The following is a 21,412-nucleotide window of genomic DNA, read 5'->3' on the forward strand; positions in this document are numbered from 1 at the left end:
AACATATTAGATAGATGAGAATCTTTGTTTCCTGCTAAATCAGGATTACTAGATTTACAAGAATCAAAGAAGATTTTTTTTTGTTGTAAAAATAAAATAATTGTCCTATATCAGTCATCACTTCAGCAATTAGTAATTAGGCCCCTTAATCCCATTACTAGAAGAGGTCTGGTTGGTATCAAAAAGTGCGTTAAAAATTGTAGAAGACCTTGTGCTTTCCCAGCTTCCTGAAGGAGCCAAACTTTCCTCTGATTCCTGGCTACACCCCTTTCAGATGTTAACCTCTTGAGAAAGTAACCCTGAGTTGAAAGTAACATTCAAATGAATTCATATGGCATTATCTGGGAAACAGATCCCGATGTTAGCCAGAATAGGGGAGGGAATTACCTGCAAAATTATCTTCTTTTTGTTTCATATTAAGTTGAACGGATTGTGTGTTATTTGGTGGCTTCACTGCCCAAGTCTGATCAACATTGCAAGAGGGTCAGTGAGAGAAATTGACTTTCACCATTGCATTTCAGGTTCTGCATGATGGACAGTAACTTGAAAGAATGATGTCCCAAGTGAAATACCAAAATACAAGTACTTTTGTGAGAGATAAAAAAACATCTTAAAGTGTTTCTGAGAACTGTATATATTATAAAGGTAAAGGTGCAAGCACCGAGTCTTTACTGACCCATGGGGGGACATCGCATCACGGCGTTTTCTTGGCAGACTTTTTTTAATGGGGTGGTTTGCCATTGCCTTCCCCAGTCATCTACACTTTACCCCCAGGAAACTGGGTACTCATTTCACCAACCTCGGAAGGATGGAAGGCTGAGTAAACCTTGAGCCAGCTACCTGAACCCGGCTTCCACCAGGATCGAACTCAGGTCGTGAGCAGAGCTTGGGCTGCAGTACTGCAGCTTACCATACTCTACTATTTGATCAATATATTAATTTTAAGAAGCATTATTATTTTTTGTTCTCCATCCTACTCTCCACAACAGACAGTAACATTTTTTTAACAGATAGGATAAAAGATATCCTTAAAAGGATGCCAGTATTTCTGAGTTATTGCTTTTTTGCCATTATAAGGCAGAGCATGGGAAAAACAAACACTTACCGTAACTGAGATTAAACACAGCAAAACCATTGCCAGGGTAGAAAGAACCTCTTCCTGCAATTCTAAAACACTGCATCTTATTATTCAATCTCACTGTCTCTTGGATAGTTGTATCTTCACCACTCAGCCAATTCCAAGCCCGCATGCAGCCATCTATTCGAGGGTTAATCTAGGAAGATAAAGGCAGAATGAAAGATCTCAGTCATGAATGAAAGGACTTAGTTGGGCAGTCAGACCATACTGGTCAGAGAATACCATATTAAAACACAAATGTTTATACAGAAACTGAAAGCAAAATTAAACATGATGGGGGTGGTGATGGAGTGTGCCCTCAAGTCATACCTGACTTAGGGGGGCCCCTGGTGGGGTTTTCATGGCAAGAGACTAACAGAGGTAGTTTGCCATTTCTGCCTCTGCAACCCTGTCTTCGTTGGTCTCCCATCCAATTACTAACCAAGGCCAACCCTGCTTAGCTTCTGAGATCTGATGAGATCCAGCTATCCCAGGTCAGGGCTATGATGGGAGTATCCAAGCCTGAGGCTGGTAACCAGTGGGAGACTCAACAGTGGGGTGAGGGAACCCTTTCCAGTGACATCATGACATCTCCAGTATACGCTGACATGAATTCCAGCATGACCTGAAAATGATGCCTAAGTCTCAAATCTAAAAATTAATGAGTAAACAATAAGTAGCTTTTGTTATGTTTACAAAACACAGTTAAGACATAGTACAAAATCATGTCTTTAAGTAAACTAAGATTAGTACAGTCGTCTAAACACAGGATAATTAGGAACAGTCTAATAAACATATGAAAAACCACACTTTGAAGTAGATTTATTAACCATAGTCAGTCTTAACTGTGGTTTCATGTAACGTATGAGTGCAAATATTCTCACAATCCTGGTGTTTGCCGGTGATGCTCTTTATATAAAATAACCACCGTCAGTGTCTGATCACGTAAACAAAGGCCACTCCACTAACTATGGTTAGTAGTACATCAAACCAACCTGTAGATCAGGATGGGTAGCCCTGTTAGTCTGTCTGTAGCAGTAGAAAAGACCAAGAGTCCAGTAGCACCTATAAGACTAACAAAAATTTGTGGTAGGGTATGAACTTTTGTGAGTCACAGGTCACTGAGATGTGACTCACAAAAGCTCATACCCTACCACAAATTTTGTTAAACTACCATGTTTGGTGGTAATAACCACAGTTCATCTTGACTATGTTTTCACATGACATATGAATGCAGACACCCCAGCTTGATCCTGAGTTGTTTCCCATGGCTACCCTTGCCTCAATGCAGGTTAAGATACCAGTTAGTATCCCCAGTTAAAAGGATCACCTGCAAACTGAATACTGGGTTCACATACATTCATTTTTTAAAATGAAATAGTTATTTTGTTATGTAGTTCACAGTTCAGACATCGAGATAAAGGTTTCTCACTGTATGTAAAATCAGAATTACAGCCATTACATGGTAGATCTGGAATAGTCAACTTCTTGGACTTGAGATCAACTCTCTTCTTTGTCAGTCCAGAGTATGTTTCAGAAAGATTTGGAAGTAGAAGAGTTGTGGCTCAGTAGTGGAGCCCACAATTTGCACATAAGAGGTCCCTGGCTCAATACCTGACATTTTATCTATCTTACGCAGCAAGTGGTTGGAAAGCCTTTGTTTGCTTGAGGCACTAGAGAGCTACAATCAGTCAGAGTAAACAAGAACTGACTAGAGAGATCTGTGGTCTGACATGGAAGAAGACAGCTTCATGTATGTTCAACTGACTCCCACACACGTCACAAATAGTTCGGCTTCAAAGATTACATCATCTAGCCATAACTGTTATGGACACTGGAGACATGCAAATCAGAAATTTAACATTAATATTTTTCTTTTTCTTTATGAGAGAAGTCATAGACCAACATTTTACTATACCTAGATTAAAACTTGGTGGTGGTGGAGAGTGCCCTCAAGTCAGAGTTGACTTATGGCAACACCTGGTGGGGTTTTCATGGTAAGAGACTAACAGAGGTGGTTTGCCATTGCCTGCCTCTGCAACCCTGGTCTTTGTTGGAGGTCTCCCATCCAATTGCTAACCAAGGCTGATCCTGCTTTGCTTCTGAGATTTGACAAGATCAGGCTCATCTGGGCTATCCAAGTCAGGGCAAATTTAAACTTGGTGTGCCATAAAATAAAATTGCTTTTGGGTTCGATGTGTGCCTTCCCTACAATCTGTATTTTAACAAAATTACTTACTGGCTGTACAAGGTTGTTTGTCTTAAAAGGAATGCCTCCCACTGTTAGGTTTAGCTGATACAGTCCTTTGTCCAGAATAAACAGATCTCCTGAGACAGCTATCTTCATAACTGCATCCTTATTGACTTTTATAACCAAACTTCTCTCTAGTTCTTCAACAGATATCTGAAAGTGTGAAAAAATGCAAATGAGTTCAGGGAGAAATATTTGTGTGATATACCTCCAGCTACAAGCAACAGAACTCTATACACTCCTTCATAAATGCTTCTTGATTATCTGAAATTGTAGGATTCAGACATACAATTTTCACAATATAAAGAAAGTCATGTTACTTTTACAGGTGAAGTAAATATTATAGACTTCTATACTAGGATGAAAAGCACACAATCTGCTCTCTGTGTCAGCACCCTTGCTGCTTTCTGCCTTATCCTCAGCAACTGGTGCTCATGCAACTTTGTATTGGTTAGTTGCTATGGCAAGGGGGAATTTCCCTTTTACTTGGTCACAATTAATGGCCATGCTTGTTTTATGAAGGATGCTACTGTGGGTGCTTCAGTTAAAGCAACAAATAACAAGAATGAATATTTGAGAAGAAACTTGAGACCCAGTTTGGTGTAGTGGTTAAGAGCAGCAGGACTCTAATCTGGAGGACTGGGTTGATTCCCCACTCCTCCACTTGAAGCCACCTGGGTGACTTGGGTCAGTCACAGCTCTTTTAGAGCTCTCTCAGCCCCACCTACCTCACAGGGTGATTGTTGTGGGAATAATAATAGCATAATTTGTAGACTTCTCTGAGTGGATGTTAAGTTGCCCTGAAGGGCAGTGTATAAATCAAATGTTATTGTTAAGAAGTAGTAATGTAAGTTAATGAATTCCAGTGGAATAATATAAGAGCCTACCAAGACCTATTTGTTTGTTGTAGGAACTACATATGCCCTGTGTGCCAGGTTTAATTCTACCTTTCTTACTTCTGCTCTAATCCTGAAGCTCAAAATGATTAGGAGTTGTAGGTTTATTAGTCCTTGAACACAAACCACAAATCATCAAGAACACTGAAACTAAAGGAACAATTTCTGGCAGAGAAAAGACAATTTATCATGATTATAAACTACTGCCCAGAAAAGTGATTGCAATTAAACCAAATTACAAATTAATTACATTTACAGTTCATATTATTCCCATTCCCATTCCATGGACAAGTATTATAGGTACACAAATGTAGAAATACTTTCCTTTTCCAATCAATGAAGTAAAAATCTGGAATTGATTTAATAAATCCAGTGGATTGTTTTAAGAAAGCTGATTGCTTCATAGTGAGGTTTTTTTTGGTTAACAAATAGGTTATGTAATCCAGCAATTCTGGTTTGACTGCTGCAACTGACAAGCCAGGGCATACTAACTGCACATTTAGATATTTTCCATAGTTGATTTAACTATTCACAAATAAATATGTTATCTTCAGGTTTTCTGAAGCTCTATCCAAATGTTCTACTTAGTGCAGGAAATCATTTATTTTAGTGAGAGTGAAGGAACTAAGTTAGCAGTGCTGCAGATGTGTTTTATACATTTATTCCTTATAAAAATAAAGAAGTTCCCTTTAAATGACAGCTTCTTTATTTTCATAAGGAATACACTTGCATTGCAAATGAAAATATTCAAGAACATTTCTCAATTTCAATTTGCAAGCAGGTCAATGTACTGAGTATCTTAAGTTAGCAATTAACAATACAATTACTGTGAAGCAAACTATGTCATGTCATAAACATTAAATCACTAGACAGTATCTTCTGAGAAATAAAGTGTTCCAAGTAAACTCTTGGAGGTGTAAGTTTTAATGAGAAAAGCTGACTATAATCATGCCCACCGTCTGCCACATTCCGTGGTTGATAAGCGGCCCACTGCTTGTCACTCGGCCTATTCCATTGTATTTTAGCTGCAGTTCTAACCGGCCATCGCGCAAAGCCAAAACTATCCATGTACTGTCTTTGTGGCCTCCAGCAAAGAAGAGGATGCCTTCAGGATCAAAGGTCCTAAAGTCAAATTCAGCCACAAGTCTGAACACAAAGACGATAAGAAACAAAATTAGAATTATGCAGGGTTTCAGGAAGGAAAAAAAATTGAGTGTATTTTCCATATAGTTGCCGTCAATTTGAACCATATCTGATAAATGGAAGGCATATAATTAATATGTATAGACTGAGCTTTTAATATTATAGGTGTGCTTTTATTCTTGTTATTCGCCTATGGCAAAATACAATAAACCTTTCATACTTATAGGTGTGCTTTGGTGTACATGTAGGGTTTTTTTAAAAAATGTACATAAAAAAGCAAGTTCCCCAAATAATCTTGCTTCTTCAGAAAAGAGAATTTCAATCCAGGGTTCTCCAGAAGGTGAAGAATAGTGCTAGTATCTAAGTAGAGAGGGGGAGGAACTGGCTGCCACCCAAGAAAAGGAGGAAAGAGGTTCCCACCCTTTCTTAAAGGAATCTTTTTGTAGCAGAAACATTAGGAGTTAGGAGCAGCATGTAAAGAGGTGAACTGACAAGAAAGAAAGAAGGAGAAATGGGGGGGAGGGTTCATCCTAAACTCATCTTGACTGGCTTTCTCTACGCATTGCAAGGCAGTCCTCACCGGCCATACTGTTATGATTTTAGAAGTTTGGTGTAGTGGTTAAGAGCACGGGACTCTAATCTGGAGAGCCAGGTTTGATTCCCCACTCCTTTGCTTGAAGCCAGCTGGGGGACCTTGGATCAGTTACAGCTCTCTGGAGCTCTCTCAGCCCCACCCACCTCACAGGGTGTTTGTTGTGGGGATAATAATGACATACTTTGTAAACTGCTCTGAGTGGGTGTTAAGTCATCCTGAAGGGCGGTATATAAATCTAATGTTATTATTATTGTTATTATTATATCCTTTGGTCCATTGATCTCTCTTTATTACACACATTTCCATCACGAGTGACACAACTGGATCCTGACACTCAACCAACTGGTATGCTGAGAGGGAAATCTGGTTAAGAATTATGTCTGAAACCACAAAGAGTTATTTGTTCAAACAGAAACTACTCAAGGGCTAAGCAGATGGGCAAACTATATTTGCTGATTCCTCAGTAATCTCAACTAACAGCACAAGAAATGTTTACTTCATAGAAAATCACACTGAATTCAGTGGGACCTGTTACCTGCTAAATATAGTTAAAAATGCAGCCCCAAATGGCAAACCTTGACAGCAAATGTGACACATTCTGTGGCATTTTAAGGTTGATTTATTGTGGCAATTGATGAAAAAGACTGCTGCCTATGAAAGATCATGCTGCAAGATACTGCTATGAAATTTTTGCTGAAGTACAATTGCATATTAAATAAAACCTGCAGTTTTGGGAAATGATCATTATTTTGTTGTCTCAACATCTTTTTGTATAGTTGTATATGGAAGAGCAGTGGATAGTGCAGCAAGGAGAGAGAATGGCAGCACCAAATATAACTGATTGGAGCATGTTCCAGCTAGAAGAGTTAACAGATGCACCTGCCAAAGAGGATCATCCAGATAGACATTTTATGTTTCCACTTTCCACCTATCATTGGTGACTTGGGGACAGGGTTGTTCATTTTATTTCTTTATTAAGGTATTTACATAACCACCTTTACTGCCAACCATAATAGCCCTAGCTTGCAAGAAACCAACTTCTCAGGCGACACAACAGAATTGAAACAAATTTTAAAACCCAGACAATAAAAAGAACAACCACAAAAAGAACAACCTCACAACTACTATCATACACTTCAAAATAGATTCTTACCTTGTAGGTTGTTTCCTTTTAAAACGTAGTTTGATAATAGGTGTGCCACTAAATATTCTTCCAAGGTAAAGGGACTTAATACTTTTTTCAGCAGCAAAAGATACACATGGCAAAATATCCTATATGAGGGAAAAACAAACACATAGAACAATACTCCTCATAATACTATGTTGAGATAAATATGAAAATAACAAGCAATGAATTTTCTTTGTTTTAATTTCTAATGCGGTTAATTTGATGATAGTGTACTTACTTGCCTGGTGGAAATGGGGGTAAATTAAACCAGGCATGCTTAGAAATGTCATATAATACTTTTCTATTGGCTAGTGCATGGTTAGCATCTGTTTCTAAACTTAGGCTGGGCATAGAAATATTACTGCAGATAGGCAAAAGCCAGGCTGCAACAATGATCACAGTTAATCCATTTTCTTTTTAATGAAGCAGGCAACAAATGCTTAGTTAATAGGATGCTGGGACAAACCTCTTTGTGAGCAGACTTTCTGATTGATGTAGGCATACATAGTTCTTATGCTAGCCTTTTAAAATCTTTGTTGAGAACTAGTAAACTAGTGGGGCTATTCCCCTTTGTTTTATTTTTCCTTGCACATTATTGTTTCGAAACTTTGAAACTAAACTCCTCTATTTCTACTCAATGGAATAAGAATTCAAAACTACCTCGCAGGTGTTCATGTCACTGGAAAGCTTAACTCCTCCTCTACCATTACAATGGCAGCTGTAACTTCCTGGTGAATTGACACAGGTTTGCTCACAAAAGTTATGCGCACATTCATCCACATCTATAGAACACCAACAGAGAGGGAAAGCAGAGACATTATTTCTTATATTCATTTCCCAACGTTTTTCTTTTAAAAGGCAAATCCATATGATGGAAATGCTACCGGTAAGAGGAAGGTCTAACCCACAACTTAAGCTGTCACTCATTCTGGATGGAGTTACACTCAAAGTTATGCCCCTATGTGTCAGTGGACCTTCCAGGACTACCATAGTGGGGGGGGGGAGGCTGCAGTGAGAAGGGGAAATGGCAAAAATGTCCATGCCTGACATTCCTGGCCCCTGTACCTAGCATGAGCAAAAAGGGAAGTGAGAATCTAAACCAATGTAGAATACTATTAATAAAACAATATAATTATAATAGTTATGTTAGAATACTAAACTAAAACAGTAACACAAAGAAAGCTGAAGTAGTAACCATTAATCAGTACCTAGACTAGGCATTTTAAATAAACATAGCTTCACTTGCTGGTGGAAGCCAACACTGACAAAGCCCTATTCCATGTAAATAAAGGAAAGCAAAAATATCTTCACTAGCAATGGAACCCCTTTTATGCAACTTAGGAAGGACCTTTATAACACTGGATATAGTTCACCATCAGCTCTCTGCCAGAGTCACAGCCCTACTCAGTTGTGTCCTAAAATTCTGCAGTGGGACTTTTGCTTATAAGCCTCTGTGCTCTTGCAGAAGGCAGACATTAAAATAGACAGCTACCAAACCATACAAACCTTAAAACTTTGCAGCTCTAAAGGGAGAATAAAGGTGGCCCCATCATACAGTCTACATTTGTGTGCAGAAGCATCTCTTCTAACAGATGGTTCACCAACAGGACTCTTTGGGGTCCAAATAATTCTAGATGCTCATCATAGTTTGTTTGTTTTTAATGGACACGTTTCAACCCATCAAAGGTAGCAGAAAATCATGGCAATGAATTGGATCCTATGGATTTGTTCCACTAATGGAATAAATTGCTTCCTCGTGATGTAAGTGATTCTTCTACTAGCAAAACAAATCCAGTTTGCCTGGATAGCAAGATATTGTAATTAGCATTCTAGATGCTTAAAAGTAAGATAGTAAAATTTTTAAAAATAAGATAGCAGTAGAATATATCAGCATAAATTCAGTGAAAGTAAACCATTTAACTAACCTTGGCAAAGCTTTCTTACATCATCAAATTTATAGCCTTCATCACAAAAGCATGAATAAGAGCTTATTAAATTTTTACACTGAGCTTTTCCACAGATGCCTGCTGATACCGTGCATTCGTCTACATCTGAAAGGGAGGAGGGAAAACCCAACAGGATTAGACAAAAATAATGAGAATGTTAAACTCATTTCAGCATCTGCCTCTAACATCAAATCCTGGCCCAGAGCCAATTCTCCTGCCATTGTTACAATTAAAAAATGTAAGTCGGAAATAACTTGTGTTCCCAAGAAATAAAAGGCTGGGAAGGTGTAGATTATGGATAACGGCTTTTAATTTACAAAACAGGAACAATGATATGGGGGAAAATCACTGGGAAATGTGTAAAGTAGTGTACTCAGGAATGGTGTGTTAAAAAAGATCACAGAACTAAGGCATTCATTTGTTGAGCTCAGGAAATGAGCCAGGAATTAAAACAAAAACAAGATTTCATTCAGCAGGAAGAATCCATACATGAAAGTGAGTTTCTATTCAGTGTTTCCCTGCACAAGAATCACAAGCAGTTGTGCATCCAAACTCATACCTGCATTGTGATGAGCATCAGTACAAAGCATCCAGTCTGATTTACATTTGCAATATAGAGGGGAAAGTATGCATCACCAAACATTTATTCACCACTATATAAAATTCAAAATTTTCAGTGTGTGCATCAATATAGCAGCATCTACAGTATTGAACTATACTAGGTCACAGCTACACTTGGGGAAGCCACTGTCTCTCAGTCTCACCTACTTCTCATAGCTCTTGTGAGGATAAAACAGGACAGCAACCCCATACATGGCATTCAGAACCCCTTTAAAAAAGCCTATGAAATACCCAGTCACAAAACTTTTCAACCATTCTTCAGGTTGCAGAGATGCTGACATTTATGATTTACACTCCTGTAAATATTTCAGGAAATGTGGAATGGCAAAATCCAAGGAAAAATTTGGCAGAGAAGAATTATATAAAGATTCCTTGGGATCAAAAAAACAGTAACAGCCAAATGCCATAGATACAAAACAACGAAAGATTAAGATTGCCACTGTTCAAAGCAGTAGGAAAGTTCATGGAATGGTGTCACAAATTAATTAGTTGAATAAAATCAAAAGGCTATAATTGGCAACCCAAACTACAAGGAAGTTGATTATGCCATACTGCTTTGCAGAAAGAATCCTTAGAGGGAAACACTCTTGTAAAAAAGGCAAGCACATATATTTCCTGGATATACACATGTACACTATATCATGCTAGTCCTGTCCTTGTCCCCATTTGTCATTAAAGGAAACTGGTATCACATCTGGAGTTGGGTTTTTCTGGACAGATATTACAGAACAGAACAAGGTATCATGGGCTAGCATTACAATATACCAGCAACTTTTTTTTTTTTTTGCAAATTATTCTACTTCCTCCCAAACCCTCTTAAAATTCTGACCACATTACCTTCATTTAAGATTCCTCTTTTCCTTTTCTCTCAGTCTTAATTTTTTCCTCTCATTTCTTTCTCCTATAGAATTATTTTTGACTAACAAAAATATGAGATAATGGGGACAGGAAAGGATTGAACTTTTTTGGCATGCATCCACAAAATGATGATTTTGTTCAGACTGAAATGTTATATGGCAGCTTACTGGGGGGAAAAAATCCAACAGTTACCGTAAATATTTCTACTCTGACACCACAACATTTATTTAGTAATTAATCTTAAACTAATTTTTTTTATCCCACAGTTTTTTTTAACGCACATTGCCAAAAACCAAACATTTCATGATATAATGCAATGCAATGCAATCCAGCAAGATTAAGCGGAGGTAGGGAGGGAGAACACTTTGCCAGACATTTTTTCTCTATGTCAAAGAAAATTGGTTAGCTGGGGCACTTTGGCACAATCTGCCAAACAATTCCTTTATGAATCACGCTTTTGCTATGGTGCTGGATAGCTCTGTGGTATGATTTCAGGCATGCCTAGGCATGAATTCTGGGCTTTTCATAATGAAATCTTAAACCACTGAGTTTAATTTAGCATTCAGTGTTAGCATACTAATGTGCAATACAGTGTCTTATGGACCCTCAAAGGTTCACACATTCATTGTAAGCTTTTCTAGACGAAAACCCGCTTTGTCAGAGGCAAGTAGGCTGTACGTCAAAAAGAATAATAACAAATGTATTAGTTTTTTAGATGCCTCCAGAGTCTTTTTTTCTGGTTTTGACACAGCAGACGAATATGTCTATTCCTTTACAATAAATGGAGTGGTGCTGTGAAACTTTTATTTGTTCCAACTGAGTGTGTGGTAGCATTTGAGAAACCCCTTCTGCTTTGCACACTGACTATGCAACAACATCTACCTCATATCACAGTGCATAAAGGAAGCTTAAATCATAATATCTTACCTTCACAACTTCTGTTGTCCTTCTGAAGAGCATAGCCACTATAGCAAGAACAGCGATAGCTGCCTTGCTTGTTGAAACAGACCTGCTGACAGCCACCGTTCTTCTCAACACACTCATTAATATCTGGATATAGATACAAAAGAATTAATGAGTTTTCAAAATCAAGACAATGGGATGGATCCAACCAGATCATTAGTGAAACCAGACGCCCGATACTGTTAACTTTCAGAAAACTGATTTAAACAATTTAGTTTGGGGGAAAATATTTAAATGTCAATAACAAACTTTCTTATCAATATTTATATGAAGCTCTTAAATCAGATAGCCCATAGTTTTGGAGGTGGATGTTATTAAAAGGTTGATAACCTCTAGCTACATATGACATTTATTAAGCTTCCTGAAGCAGGTGTCTCTGTAACTAAACTGATGCGTAGATTTGAACTGGATGAGGGTGAACAACCTTATACTAAATTGAGAGGAGACAGAGATACTGCTGGTTGTAAAAGCTGATGTCTTGGATTAATTTATCCATCTTGGACAAGGCTTAAGATATTACTAGCAAGTCACGGGCTGGAGCTAATCAGCTTTGGGCTGGTAGAAACAGATGAATGGATCTCCTTTGACCACCCAAAAGGCAGTGCTGGGAATAGGGTTGCCAACCTTCAGGTGGTAGCTGGAGATCTTCCAGAATTACAATTGATCTCCAGGTAGGGTTGCCAGGGGCTCCAGGGGCCCAAGCAGGGATGCAGGGGGAAGTAGGATACTTACCTCCCTTTGTGCACTTTGTGTGCACATGCGCTCCCCTGTCCCACTGAACTGGCTTCAGTGTGCCACCGTTTCCTTGTGCTGGAAAGTGACATCATTTTCAAGCACGAACAAAGAGCTACAGAGTGTGCTGAAGCCAAAAATTGCCCATTTTGAGGCTTCGCTGGGCATGCTGAAACCTCCAAATAGGTGATTTTTGGTTTCAGCACACCCTGCGGCTCTTTGTTTGTGCTGGAAAAAGAAAGTCATTTTTCAGCATAAGAGAACACCAATGCACTGAACCCAGTTCTGTGGGATGGGGGAGTACCCATATGCACTTGTCCCTGCCTGTGCCTTCCTCCGCACTGACCAGGTAAGTGGGGCCAGCGGGGCAGTATGTGGGGCCAGGGGGATGGCAAACCTATCTCCAGGCCACGCCATTCAGTCCCCCTGGAGAAAATGGCTGCTTTGGAGGATGGCATTAATACCCTCCCCTCCCCAAACCCTGCCCCTCCCCAGGTTCCACCCCCAAATCTCCAGGAATTTCCAAATCTGGAGTTGGCAACCCTAAGGTGTGAATCATGGGACCTCCATGAAAAAAACAAGCTACATGGGACACAGGCTGTACTATGGAGGAGAATTTAGTGAGGTTCAGCAGAAAAGCTGGATAGATTCAACTCCAAGTGGTTGTGAGGTATGCAGAACCATAAGCAGCACAGTAACAGACTTACCCTGTTCACATCTTTCTCCTTGCCACCCTCTTTTGCAATGGCAAAGGAATCCTCCCTTCTTATCTTCACATGTTTTAGTACCTTCTTTAGAACATGGGTTAGGTGAACACTGATCTTGCAGATCTGCGGAGGGAAAATCCGTATGATAAAGTTTTAAAGCCTTGAAATAAGTTGTTTAAACAAGAAATCACATCTCTTTCCTTCTCACTCTACACTCAAGACTTTGTCACTTCCGTCATCAATAAAACTGAATCACTCTGGCTCTAGTATCTCCATCTCTCCCCCTCCCTATTTTTGTTTCCCCACCAAGGCATAAAACCTTGGTTTTTTCTTTATGTTCTGTATTTTGCTTCCTATATCCAATCTTTCACCAAATAAAGCAACTTCACCTTCCACACTGCAACTACAGCTGTTACCCTGTCACCCTGGTGAAAACTCTGATTCAGTCTGACACTTTTTTTACTACAAACTTCTGCTTTCTGAGCTTTCATTCTCAGTCCCCTCTTCTCTATCCAGCACTCAGGAGCCAAAATTATCCACATACCTCATTGCTCATTTGCAATGGTACCCTCTTATCCTGGCTTCCTGTCCTCTTCTAGATCCAACAGGAACTCCTCCTCCTTAGCTTCTACGCCCTCTGGTCTTGTTCTCCCTTCTTATATCTTGATCCATTCTAGCTTGCAAACTTGAGTGTTCCAGTGCTGCCACCTTCACACATCCAAAGCTCTCCCAAGAATTCTGGCCCTTTTTTCTTGCTGCTGGTTATTCTTAGAGTTGCTCTCCATAACACCTGACTGATGCTGCCTCTATCACATCCTTCAAATCTCTTACCAAAGCCCACCTTTTCTATGAAGGCTTTGGCACAACCCCCAAATCCCCATTTCCTTCCAATACAGGCCTTATCTGAAATGAATGCATATTCTTTCCCTGTTTATTGCTGCCTCTAGATTCCATCCCTCCCTTTGCTATTTTCCCTGTGATGAATTTTTGTTTCTAAACTTCTTGGGGCAAGGACCTGTCTTCTTGTACTTGTGCTCTGCAGAATGCCATGTATATTGATGGCATTATCAAGAGACTATCATCATTTAAGCTTCACATGCCAATTATTACACGGTAATGCATCATATTCTTTACCATATGTCACAAACCCTTGTCTCAGGCTTGGGCTGACCTTCCCCTACCCTGAGGTAAAACTTCTCCTCTCTAAGCCTACGAAGCTGTATACTGGGCTGGGAAGTTTTTAGTAGTGTGGTTGATGTTAAGCTTCAACTTTATTTCTTGTCCCACCCTTCAGTAACATATGAGTGGCATGGTTACCCAGCCAAGTCCAAGGAGGGGAAAGATCAGGGGTTTGCGTTTCCCATAAACAGAAACTGGCACACAAGGCTTGGGGAGAGTCAAAGTGTAACAGAAGGTTAATTTACAAGTAGATAATGTAAGAAGGCAGGTAGGTAGGTGTTTGCACTGAAGTAACGGAAAGGTTTTAGTACAGAAACTTCACTGGTGTGAGGCACAAAACACTTGATATGATTCTAAGTTGCTGGCTTCTTTGAGAGATGTTGATGTTATTAGTCTTAAAGATGTTAAAGTGAGTTCTTTCAGAGGTTGGCACTGCGTCACAAATGCTCCACTTTAACACACAGGCACAGCACGACTTCCCCTCCTCTCCAGACCTTAGGGTACTCCACTGAGTCAAACTCTTACAAGATACTGGGCAGGCGTTATAGTTATAAGCTATAACCCTGTTCCTGGTGCCGAAGAGGAGACTCCTTTCTACCCACTTCCTTGGCCCACTATAATTCCCAGATCTCTTGAGTCTATGCAGGAGTTAGTGCTGTCTTTTCCACTTTAGTCCAAGGACTAAAAGTGCTTCAGGAACATACTGATTTCACTTTTAAGGGAACTCCTTCCCTTCCTTCCTCACACAGAGGACTCTCTGGTTGATGCTCTCTGGTCAGAAGCCAGACTCCGACTCTCCTCACTCATCAGTTTACTCCAACTGTCAGCCCCTCAACATTCCATCCCCAACTGCCATTTCAGGCTAGCCACATTGGGGGGTGGGAACCTGTCAATCATCCTCTTTATTCTCCGGCAATCTCAGCATTTGAAGCAGAGTCCATCACACATACAATTAGAGAAGAAAGAGACATTACGTTATAAAGAATGATAGCATTTCCTGTCTTACTACACTGTTTGCTAGATCACTTGTTCTGTTACTAAATGCAAGTTTGCTGTGCAGATCTTCCTTTTAAAAACACGGAAACAATTTCTTGAGTCTATTTTCTTCTGACTTTCAACACATTATTCTGAAGTAGTGTTCTTTGCAAAAACCAGACTATGATTCTTTTTTATCAGCACACACAAGAAGCAAAACTTACTATTCAAAACCAAGGAACTCTACATATGCCTCCACCAGTTAAATTTCGCATTCCAGCACATAGACAAGACAGGGTTGATGCTGGCCAGGTACTAAGCTGCATTAAGGCATACCTACTCTCACAGAAGTAAAAATGGGCTCAGAGAGTATATACAGACAGAGCCAAACAGTCATTTCTAAGTGCCAGTATGTGCATCCCTACTCAGACATGAAAGCACCTTCTCTTTCCAGACACACAGACAGGTATATGCCTATGGATACAGTACAGGCTATAGGCACAAGTTCAGTAAATCTTCCATCAGTCTTCCATATGATTATCAAATAATTTCCCTAGCAGATCTCCAACATACTTGGTTGGATCCATCTAAATTCCACACATTCTTCTCACCTCTGCTCTTCCACAGCAGCCTGAAATGCTGGAATATCTGGGGGGCCCTGGAACAGGAAGAGGGGGACTGAAGGGCTGCTGCAGTGGAGGAGAGATCAGCAAAAACTGCCTCCCCCTTTGTGTGTGTTGACTTTTCCCACAGGATTGAACCGATTATTTCCCAATGTTACCAGCCTTAAATGAGCACTAACATGCAAGTTTGGTCATAGGTTCAGTTAACTCGGTGCGTTTCTCCTCAGCAACTATGGCTGAAAGTGGCTTTCCACTTTGATGATTTGGGTAGGCTGTGCACATGCTCAAATTCTCTTCACCGTCAGTCCCAGGGAGCATGAAATTTGCTCTAACTTTCCAGCAGTATGCCATAAAGATCAACTCCTACTCCCACCACCGCCAAGAGCATATAAACCATGCACTATGTTCTAAAGGTAAATGCTGTTTTTTCAAAAAAGTTCCAAGAATATAGCTGCTGGTATTTTTAGTCTGTAAATTAGCAGGCATGTGTGGACCCGGGTGAGGTCAGTACAGAACCACAAGAGGAAGGGGTAGACTTAAGTTTCTCCTCTTATACCATTTTTCTAACCAGAAATTTCCTCAGAGCTGCTGTTTGCCCTGCCATAAACTTAAGGCCACCTATATTAGTACCCATTCCCCCAATATGGCAAATAGTAGTTGTATGGGAACTATTTCAGGTTGGGAAAATGATGTGGGATGGTAGTGGATAGGACCTGGTCCAGACTGGGCCTACAAATGCTTTCTAAGTAAAGAATGCTTTATTTGTGGGACTCCTTTGTTTGGTCTTGAGCACAATGATTTTTCACACTTGCAAAGAACTTTTACCCTCACAGACTGATTGCTGTCAGCATTATCTGCAAGCTGCACATTACGATGGGCATTTGCATTTCTGCTCCTAGCTCCATTCGCTTTCAAAACATGATAGGACTGCAGCTAGCTCTAGGCCTAACCAGATAGTACTTCAGGAATCTTCCAGCAGAGATAAGAACTTATCTCAAATCATAGCACAAAGTTCTGTTGTGAGAAAGGGAGACTCTGATTCTTAAGGAATGGTATGTGAATATACTGTTCAAGACAGACATACCTATAATATTTTATCTTGAAACTCAGACTCTAATATTTGAGGATGTCTACAATGGAATGCTTAAACACTAAAGAATACCTCATCAGAAGGTTTCGCTCAGAAAAGCAAGCAAAATCTATTGCTCTTACAAATCTCTGCAAGCAAAAACTTGACAAGAAAGACATTCTAAAGCCCTCATGGAAGAAAACAAGATGGATGTGAAACTGACACGGGCACATGGAGCTGCTGCTTCCAATCAGATGAGAATAAATTTATTTGAAATATTTTCACTGCATCTTTTTATCAATTGCTTTCCACTGTGGATTTCAAACATTATAAGCAGAATACCCACAGAGCTGACATAGCACAGAGGAAAGGAGGAAAAGAATAGTTGGGAAGCTATGGTAGTAGTCAGTAAGTGAAATGCTTCTTTTTTATACTTCCACAGTGTCTGCCATTTCCATATTAGAACTCTTGTTCTGAATCATGGCTGAAACAGTATTTCCATTTCCTGGGGAGCAGCATCACATTGTTAAGGTCTTGGATACAGTTCTTTAATCAGGATCTTTCGATTCTGGGGAAGACACCATGTATCAGAGTTCTCTCCACTCTACTACTATACTACGGTACTCATATAGTCCACTGGCTTGCCCCATTCCAATCTCACAATCTGTATCTGTTGCTCAGCTCCACAGGAAAATGCAATAAAGAATCATACCCCTTCCTCTGGCTAAAGGTCATACTTGTGAGCTGAATTCTTGTGAGAATTCAACTCAAAACACAAATCCAACCATATATGCAACTACTGTTTCTGGCAGGCAAGGCCAGGAACTAGAAATTATAATTTCGCTGCTCAGATATAGTACAAATCAGCTCCCAAGCCTACCACTTCCTTAAAAACATATAGCTACTGCTTTACATCAGGAAAAATAATAAGGTGAGCCATAGATTTTGGGTTTAAATCCTCAAATAAGCTGTAAGTGTCACCATCTCTACATAAATAATAAAAAACTTTCAGATAAAGCAGTTTATAATGGTGGTATTATTCTTGCTCAATAGATAGCTTTAAGAGATGCACTGTTCTTTAGAGTTGCTTATCATTTCTCCATACATTTATAGCAGAAAAATATCTTCCTCTGTTGTGCTCAGATTAGACGAAATTTTGTACATTAATGCAGTCAACAAGCTGGAATATTACAGAAATTTCACATCTAGCTGTTTCCTCTTTTTCCTCCATGGAACGTCATATACTTTTGTAGAAGACTGACTGACACCCCCCACCCCAAACAAGTCAATTCAGTTGACAAACACCATTCCAGCTTCTTCATCAGCAATGTATTTACATTCCTCGTACACACACACACACCCCAGCTGAGACAAATCCACCTGGTTTATACCTTGCATCTATGAAATAGTATCAGAGGGAAGACAGAGCTATCCTTGAATATATAGCTCTGTCTTCCCTTATAAACTTAAGTTATAAAATTAGTTCTTTTAAAGTGGTACCCTCTGATTCTTTCACATCTAAAATATTAAAAAAACCTCCTGTCCCTGACACCTAACATCTTCAAGTTTAAACAAATAACAAGTAAATTCCCCACAAGACTCCCTTCCAAGGAATGCATTTAGGATCTTGATGCGATTCATATGACTAGGGGTGGGAGCGGAAATCACTGAATGTGTATTTTTCAGTATGAGCACACTCCCATGAAATAAGACCACTGTTTACCATGTCCTGGGGGGGGGGCTTGAAAAGATACTGAGGCTGAAAGCAAGCATAAAGGTGTTCAGATTAATAAAGCAAAGAGGCATGTAAAAAAAAAATCACCTCATGATGACTTTTCCAGGGCAAAAACAGTTGTAAGGCCACTCTTGCTTAGCCGTCAGCAGCATAGTTAGACATTTGCCACAGATTGGAAGGGAACCGACTGACATCCAGAGATGCTGGAAAACACCACTAGTTCCACTGCCTTCATCTGGCCTTCTGTGCATGCTAAGATATATGCCCAAAACTAGAAGACAATGTGCCCCAGCAACCAATGAGGAACAGGAGACAGCTACTGCTCACCACCTTGCTTCACTGTCCTTGCAAAGTCCTGCTGCTACTGCTCACTCTCTTCAGAAGTCCACCCCATTGCTCACACATAGATGCAGCTGCCCATGTTAGCCTGCTGCTCATGTCAGTTGCAGCATCTCCTGCCCTTTCTCTCTTGGAGTCTACTCACCACTGTGGGATAGTGGTAGGTGACAGTGTCAGTGGGAAGGATTAGCTGCAGAAACTAAGTTGGCAGAGAGAAAAAGGCTCCCACATGGAACTACCTTCAGTTTTTGATGTCACAATTACGTAAATGATGACTAAACATTATTAGCATAACAGCCATGGATCACTCCAGCATTTCTTGAAGTTTTGCTTACAAGGAGCCGCCCTTGAAGATCACTTGGAAACAACAAGCAATCCAGAATGCAGCAATTCATTTACTGACAGGAATCAGTTGGACTAGTCATATGATCTCAATATTGTAACTGCTATACTTGTTACCAGTTTGTTTCCATATCTAATTCAAGGGGCTAGTTTTGACCTTGAAGGCCTTTTATTCTCTGGGTACAGCTTCTCCCCTATATTAATTCACATCCTCCCAGCTAGATTATCTCTTTTCTCATGAAAAGAAATGAGATTTATGACCATAAAGGCAAGAATGTTTCCAGCGGCAGCTCCATTTTTGTGGAATGTGCGGCTGCTTCCCTGGTACAGTTTAGAAAGCAATATAAGACAGTGCTATTTAGGCAAAAACTTTTACCTGATTTGAATTTGTTATTTGTCAGAAATGTTCAATGTGGTTTTAATTGAGTCTATGTTCTCACGAGTTTTACATTATTTGCTTTCAGCTTGTGTTGGAAACCTCCTTGATTATCACAGGAGAGCAGTACAGAAGTACATTAAATAAATAAACCCTGTAATTAAGTTGATGCTGCATCTATTAACTTTCTGGTAAACCCATTACAATGTTAACGGGCCCTGGTTTCAAAAGCTCTGCAGAGAGCAGGCGGCCTCTCTTTTAGGCTGCAGGGCCCAACCAGTTGGTAAAAATGATCCAGTATCCCCCTTCTCCACAAGTTTATAGGTTATTATTCAAGAATCACAGACAGTTTTTCAGCTAGTCACACAAGCCACATTAGTTTCCCATGGTACTTGTCCCAAAAGATATTTTAAATATTATGGTTTGACTGTTTTCAGATCAAATGCCCAAATACAATCCTAAACAGCTATATCCTTCTAAGTACATTGGCTTCAACAAACTTGCCCGAGTGCAACACGGCCCTGTAATAATTAAAACTCAGGTTTTAATTTTTTAAAGAAAAATACACACTAAATTGTGCAATTAAACCCTTGCACACACCCATATTCCAGTAGACTTTATAATATGTGCCACAAAATTGGGGGAATCTTGAGACAAGAACATGAAGACACAAATCTTATCTTCTACTGAAGCATGCTAATGTATGGCATACAGATATAAATGACTGGTGCATGAAAGTGTACTAGCAGAATAGGAAACTAGTTAGGAGGAGAGACAGCACCAAACACTATTCAGACAATGCTATTCCTTATAGTTGTTTGTATGTGAAGGGCCATCAAGTCACAACTGACTCATAGTAACCCCATAGAGTTTTCAAAGCAAGAGAGGAACAGAGGTGGTTTGTCACTGCCTGCCTCTGCATAGCAACCCTGGACTTCCTTGGTGGTCTCCCATCCAGGTACTAATCAGGACCAATCTTGCTTAGCTTCCAAGATCTGATGAGAGATCTGGCTAGCCTGAGTCATCCATGTTATAGCTCCTTGTAGTCAGGATTTCATTTTTGAGTTTTTTTGGTATGACAGAGAGGCTCAGTTCAGACATCACAGAAACCATTGTTTAATTAAATGAAATATAGTTAGCATGATTGCCTGATGAAAAACCACAAGAACCTCTGTAGGGCTGGGAATATAAAACCAGACAATATAATTTGTTCCCTTTCTTAAAAACCAAACAGCCTCAATGGTGATCTCAGTTATATTAACATACCTTACCGAAAAGACTAGTAAGGCAAACCTTAAGCTTAATCATACACTTTATTTATGATTTGGAGAAGAATATAACTGGTGTCAAGTGAAAGGGAATGCCAAAACTTTCACATAAATGAAAAGTAAAGTTTAGAATAGGGTCCTTAATATTTCATGTAAACAGAAGAATTTTCCAGAATAATTTTTCCAGTATATACTCTTTGCCTTTGGAAAACAGAAAGATGGAAATAGTGCCCCATTAAAGACACAAAACCCTCTGGGGGATAGGAGATCAACATTTTGTCAAATGCAGAGACCAGGGACAGTGAAAATGAAATTAATGAAATAAAACATGGATTGCAATGATGGACAACAAAAAACACTCTACTTTATTGTAACATAGAAATATGAAAAATGCTTACTATGCACACATGTATGGAAATCTGGACTTCTTGAGCCATACGTATTAATACATGCTGAAGAACAAAAACAAAATTAGTATTAAGCCAGAAGCTAAAAATCCACTAATTTAT

General features: G+C 39.6%; 1 protein-coding gene across 1 annotated transcript in view; it reads right to left on the reverse strand.

Moving 5' to 3' along the window:
* The window catches only part of GAS6 (growth arrest specific 6), a 60,445-nt gene that overhangs the window by 20,833 nt on the left and 18,200 nt on the right, over positions 1-21,412 (reverse strand). Inside the window, exons 4-12 of the mRNA XM_054974249.1 lie at positions 21,302-21,355; positions 12,998-13,120; positions 11,523-11,645; positions 9,096-9,221; positions 7,831-7,952; positions 7,156-7,274; positions 5,221-5,410; positions 3,357-3,521; positions 1,106-1,274 (exon numbers count right to left, since the gene is read on the reverse strand). Coding sequence (XP_054830224.1) covers positions 1,106-1,274; positions 3,357-3,521; positions 5,221-5,410; positions 7,156-7,274; positions 7,831-7,952; positions 9,096-9,221; positions 11,523-11,645; positions 12,998-13,120; positions 21,302-21,355 — 1,191 coding nt within the window. The remainder of the gene's footprint in view (positions 1-1,105; positions 1,275-3,356; positions 3,522-5,220; positions 5,411-7,155; positions 7,275-7,830; positions 7,953-9,095; positions 9,222-11,522; positions 11,646-12,997; positions 13,121-21,301; positions 21,356-21,412) is intronic.

This window comes from Eublepharis macularius, chromosome 3 (assembly GCF_028583425.1).
Source record: "Eublepharis macularius isolate TG4126 chromosome 3, MPM_Emac_v1.0, whole genome shotgun sequence".
Taxonomy (NCBI): Eukaryota; Metazoa; Chordata; class Lepidosauria; order Squamata; family Eublepharidae; genus Eublepharis; species Eublepharis macularius.